The sequence below is a fragment of the Phoca vitulina genome, unplaced genomic scaffold (genome assembly GCF_004348235.1).
Source record: "Phoca vitulina isolate PV1807 unplaced genomic scaffold, GSC_HSeal_1.0 scaffold36, whole genome shotgun sequence".
NCBI lineage: Eukaryota > Metazoa > Chordata > Mammalia > Carnivora > Phocidae > Phoca > Phoca vitulina.
The window spans coordinates 13,381,938-13,387,937 of record NW_022589739.1 but is presented as its reverse complement, the minus strand read 5'-3'; the positions used below and the strand labels follow the sequence as shown (position 1 = coordinate 13,387,937).

General features: G+C 47.8%; 1 protein-coding gene across 3 annotated transcripts in view; it reads left to right on the top strand.

The window, feature by feature from the left end:
• Window positions 1–274: 274 nt before the first annotated feature.
• The window catches only part of FCHSD2 (FCH and double SH3 domains 2), a 303,597-nt gene continuing 297,871 nt past the window's right edge, over window positions 275–6,000 (top strand). For 2 of the 3 annotated variants that reach the window (XM_032427142.1, XM_032427143.1), the window contains exons 1-2: window positions 275–926; window positions 2,653–2,750. In XM_032427142.1, coding sequence (XP_032283033.1) covers window positions 906–926; window positions 2,653–2,750 — 119 coding nt within the window. In that variant the 5' untranslated portion in view covers window positions 275–905. Of the gene's footprint in view, window positions 927–2,652; window positions 2,751–6,000 lie in introns of those variants that run through there. The other variant, XM_032427144.1, reaches the window with a different exon arrangement.

Sequence of the window (6,000 nt, the reverse complement as noted above, 5' to 3'; positions counted from 1 at the left end):
TCGGCGCAGAGCCCTCTCCCGCCCACGTGCGCGGCCCCGATCGGAGGCGCGCGCCCGGTCGCCTGGCGGGAAAGCGCGCGTGAAGACCCCGGCTGGCTCTCGGTGTGGGGGAGGGAGGACAGGAGGCGTTTGGAACGTGCCACTCTCGGAGACAACGGGGGGATTTCCGTGCTCCACTAGCGTTTCTACCCCTCCTATTCGCCGACCGATCCGTTAGTTCCCCCACGTCCCCCGCCGAGATCCGAAACCCCGCGCCGCGGCCAAGCTCCCTCCCTACAGCGTGGCCCGGCCCCTGGAACCCGGCTCTGGACTGAGTTGTCCCTTCTGCCGCCGGAGCGGGGCGCTGCGCCACACGGTGGGGCCGGAAATTCCCGCGGCCCGAGTGGAGGAGCCGAAGCCGAGAGCGCGGCACCGCCTTCCACCTCCCCGGGCCGGGCGGGGGCGTCGGGCCCAGCGAGGGCTGGGCTGGGCTGTTTGAGTGGGGGCGGGGGGCCGCGTCTGCGAGGAGCTGCGGCGCCGGCGGGCGGGGAGCGAGACGACGCTGCTGCTCGAGAGCCGCTCGGCGAGCTAGGAGACCCTGCGCCCCGGCTCCTGGGCCCCCGCCCCCTCGCGGTCTCCGCCTCCTTCCCTCACACACCCCCGGGCCGCCGGAGCCCCAGGCCTTCCCGGGCTCCTGCTCCTTCTCTTCACATTCGCCCTCCGACCCGGGTCCTCCAGCCGCCCGCCGGCCTTGCTTTGCTCCCTGCCGGGCGAGTCCTCGTTCTCAGACTCTCCTTACACACACACACACACACACACACACACACACACACACACGCTTGCCGAGCCGCCACTCCTCACGGCCCCCCATCTCCTCGTCCTAGCTGACGCCGCCGTCGGGGGAGGATTGATGTCCCTTCAGCATCATGCAGCCGCCGCCGAGGAAGGTGAGGGTGCAGTTGGGGGGCTTTGGGGTTTGGGATGGATGTGTACAAGGGACGCGGCTGGGGCGCCCCCTCCCCCTTTCCGCAAGGGGCCGTGACCGCCGTCGCCTCGGGCTTGTCACTGAGTTGCCGCCGGCTCCAGGCGAGGGCCACGCGAATGAGGTGTCTTTCCGACGAAGGGGCGGCCCGGGCTCGTCCCCTCCACAGCACGGGAGACCCCTAGACATTTCACAAGAGTTTCGGGTGTGCATTTGTGTGTGTGCGCGCGCATGGCAGTGCTGCTCGCTGCAAAGTGCATTCTCGGGGCTGCACCGAGGGGAGGCGGGGAGCCCCTGCAGCTTTGCAGAGCCTGTGCTTGTGTGATTGTTTAGTCTGCGCCAGGTTTGAGCCCTCCAGCAGCTTGTCGCCACCCTCGCCCATTTGATAATTTTCAGGGAATTTGTTTCCAGCCTAGCCGTAAGGTTCGGCCTGCTTTTCCCACGGGGCGGCCGAAAAGAAGTTGGACTAGTCACCGCCCCCCACCCCAGGGGAAAACAAATTAAGCCTTTCTCCCCCCACACCCAATCGTGTCCCGCCTCTCCAGCTAGGGGGCCGGGAGGCGGTGGTACTGCCCCCGGAGAGCGAGAACCGGGCAGTGTGTGGCGTGTGCACCGCGATCTGGGCTTGGGGTGGGAGTGACGGGTGCTCTCGGCGTGTCAGCGGCTCCCCCCTGCGCCCTTCGAGAACTGTTTCACTGCCCTCTTCCCCAGCGTTCCCAAGGGCTGAGGCTGTGTCCTTGTCTTTTTAATCCTGCAGATGGTTACTGTCTACTCAGGGCATTGGGTGGAGAAGGCTGTTCTGTCCTCCCCTCGTGGGCAAACATTTGCCGAATGCCTAACTCGCTCGTGTCTGCTTCTTCTTTTTCTCTTTCTTAATCCGGGTTTCTCCAGTTAAGTGACTCTTTTCTTTCACACATGTACCCCCACCCCTCCGAGTTAGCCCGGCTCCGCCGCGGCGGGGATTCCAGGCCCACTGTAACCTGGAACCCTGGGGTCCAGGCCTGGCTGGCGAGGCACTGGACAGCTTGCATTTGCTGTTCTGTTTGAAGTGGAGCCGCCACGGGGACCGGCTTGCTGGGGTGGCTTAAAAGCACTGCACATGCTGGAAGGTCACTTTTGCTTTCTCCTTTGTGAGAAAGAGATTGTGATTTGATGCGCTGTCAGCGAGTTGGCATCATCCTGAGACACTGTGCTTTCTCGCAGCCATTATGGAATAATTTATGTAGTCAATTTATGCATATAATTTCATGATTGTGTAAATTTTGGCCATTATACATTAGGCATTCCTATAGTCACTTCTGCCATCTATACTCAGCTCACCTCTCCTGGTGGTTAAAATCTTTGAATCTTTTTTGGAAGAAATAGAAGATAGACTCTTCAAACTCTAAGAAGACCTACTACATTATGTACTGAGCTTGTGCATGAAAAGGAATGACTGGCAGTTTATTTTGCACCTCCTTAATCTGTAATTTTTATAGTCTTTTACTTTCATTTAACCTCTTTCAGGATATTTGGCTAGATTTCTTATTAAGTGTCCTCAGTAAACAAAATTAGGTGGCTAATAATGGATTTATGGCCTTTAGGGGAGAAGTGAGCAAGAGATATATATTCTGACGGGTATTAAGTATTTTGCTTAAGTACTTTGTTGTTAAAGTTGCAGTATGGCCTTCATAATATATGGTATATTTTAGGTGAAAGTTACACAAGAACTGAAGAACACTCAAGTTGAGCAGATGACAAAACTTCAAGCCAAACATCACGCAGAATGTGATTTACTTGAAGATATGAGGTAAGGTTATAGTAAATAGTTTGAGAACTTTTATATCTTTGTTTCAAAGAACCATTGAATTACCAAGCCCCAGGAACTGATGATGGAATTTCCTTTTGGATTTCCTGCTTTAAGGCTGTTAGAGCTTTGACTCAGCTAGAAATTATAACTGGAACTAACGCAATACAAACTTTTTTTTTTCCTTTAGTGGCGGGACCTATAACCTATATACTATCATGAAAAAACAAGGATCTTAAAAATTTATTAGTCAAATTATAATCATTAAAGTAGAAATTCTTATTTAAATAATCTTTCCACTGAATTGTAACATTTACTGACCTTAGTGATTTCACAGAGATTTTTAAACTGACACCTCTGGTTAATGGTTAATATCTGGGGGTGAGCCTGTCAACCTCAGATGATTGCACACTAGCACTATTTGTTAGAACATGACAAATATAATTTTCTCTTTGAACATTAAATTTAGTGGGAAATGTGTATCATATTTTTTCATTAAAGTTACCTGTATTCGTAAGCATTGTGAAAATCAGTATCTTTATAGAGGGAAGCATGACTCATTTTATTGAAAGAGACACCACTGTTTTAACAATCCTGTAATACAAATTGACAGCTCAACAAACATATTTTTATAAAGGATGGAAGATAATTTGCATGTTGAAACATATTTATGTATTTGACAGAGAGAGAGAGGGAGCACAAGCAGGGGGAGTGGGAGAGGGAGAAGCAGGCTTCCCGCAGAGCAGGGAGCCCCATGTGGGACTCGACCCCAGGAACCTGGGATCATGACCTGAGCCGAAGGCAGACGCTTAACGACTGAGCCACCCAGGCGCCCGAGTGGCTACAATTCTTAATTCCCTTTAGTAACACATTTATCAAATTGGAGTTGGGTCTGTAAGCTCTGTCAGTTGCCTGTTTTCTCCTGTGGTGCATAACCTCATGTTGATTTTGTGAAAAATATGAACTGTGTGTTGTTATAATAAAATTATGTGTTTGGATAGTCGAATTGTTTGGAGCCCAAAGATTTTAATTTAAAGAGTTCCTTTTTTCCTGCCCCATATTTAATTTAGGTACTATTTGTGACTATTTCTACTGTCTACTTCTAACTAGGGCATATATATTTAGTCTTATCCAAAGTTGGAAATACCAAGATCATTGTTTTCTCACCGGGAAGTATTCTATTTTAATTCTGCATTTGTTTCTTTTTGTTTTTCATGTGGCCACAGGGGAATTTTTAGACTTAAATAATTCCTGTGCAAAATACCTGGAACTCTTCATAAGGTTAAAAATGAAAAGTTTTAAACATTTATTAAGTGAAATAAGGTATTTTAGTAGAAATCTCTAAGTGAAGAAAGTAATAAATTTTCAGAAGCAGTTTAGAAAGGCCAAATTAGTGTGTAAGTGAAAATTCCCTGTGGGGTATGGAAGGTCAGTGGTCATTAAGTCCTGTGATTATATCTTCTAAAGACTTCTTGTTTACATTCTTTTCTTTTTTTCCCCTATTGCCTATACCTTGGTACCCGAGCTTATGGTCAAGGATAGGGACACACAGTCACTGCTAAGTTGATATAGGTTGTTCTGCTTCTGTTATTTAGTTGTTTGTATTATTGCCGACCCCATCACATTTCACTTGCGTTATTGCAATAATATCCTAACTGTTGCAGTAGTGTTCTCATATCTCCTACCCCTCAATCTCTTCTTTTAAGTCTGTCTTCCACATTGTCACCAGTTAGCTTTCTTTCCTTTTCTTTTCTTTTTTAAAGATTTTATTTATTTGATCGAGAGAGAGCACACGCAGGAGCACGGGGGAGGAGCTGAGGAAGAGGGAGAAGTAGACTCCTCGTTGAGCAGGGAGTCCGGACTTGATCTCAGGACCCTGAGATCATGACCTGAGCCAAAAGCAGATGCTTCACCGACTGAGCCACCCAGGCGCCCCACCAGTTAGCTTTCTAAAAACATTGTTTATGGGGTGGCTCAGTTGGTGAAGTGGCTGCCTTCGGCTCAGGTCATGATCTCGGGGTCCTGGGATCGAGCCCCACATCGGGCTCCCTGCTCATAGGGGAGCCTGCTTCTCCCTCTCCATCTGCCTGCAGCTCCCCCTGCTTGTGCTCTCTCTCTCACTCTCTCTGTGTCAAATAAATAAAATCTTAAAAAAAAAACATTGTTTATTATATACTGGGTTCTCTATGGCCTTCTAGATAAAGACTACACATCTTGTAGTATATGGCCCTCTGCATCCTAGCCACAGCTTCCTTTCCTGGTGTAATTACTGCCATTTCATGCTTATTCATCCTTCCTTCTTACTCCCTTTGCCCTGGCCACTCAGGACTTCTAGTTATCTAATTGTGCTCTGTACATTCATGCCTTTATATGTGCCGTTCTCTTTGCCTGCTGATATCCTTCCTCCCACTTTGTCACCTGGCAAATTAATGGTTGCCACTAAGTTTGCAAGTTGTTGTTCACTGTGATCTCAGAGGATTTTGATTTTGCACTTGCTTTTGGCTTCCCCCTTCATGTGAATTCCTTGAAGTCAGGGGGTAAGTCTTAATTCGTTTTTGTGTCTTTGTACCCTTTGTTTAGGCTGGCAGAATTGTTAAATGAATGTAACTGGTTATATTTAAATGCACCTTACTTGTTTTTAGGTGAAATGTTTTATTGCTCTGTTTGTAGGGGGCTAGAGTGGTGTCTGTTTGGCTTGTGTTATACTTTGATTCATGTGGGCACTTTAAGACGTACCGTGCTAGGGGCGCTTGGGTGGCTCAGATGGTTAAGCGTCTGCCTTCGGCTCAGGTCATGATCCCAGGGTCCTGGGATCAAGCCCCTCATCGGGCTCCTGGCTCGGCGGGGAGCCTGCTTCTCCCTCTCCCCCTGCTCATGCTCTCTCTCTCTATCTCTGTGTCTCAAATGAATTAAAAAAAAAAAAATCTTTAAAAAAAAAACAACGTACTGTGCTATTTGATGTTGAATATATCTATATTTACATATAATATATAAATACATAGATTGTTGGTGTTCCAAAATTAGTACATTCTTTATTCGAATGATGTATGTTCTTCTTTTATATTAAATTATTGGAATGAATCCCTTCACTCCTATGTAGTTGTGAGCAGAATACTATATTACCTCCTAAAAGGTGAGTTTAGGTTTCTGATTTTTGTTTTTCAATGATAATATTGAATTGGAAGTTGAAAATTGCATACTCTTGATATTCATAATAACTTTAGTTGCTTGAGGAAGGGGGTAGTCTGGCTTT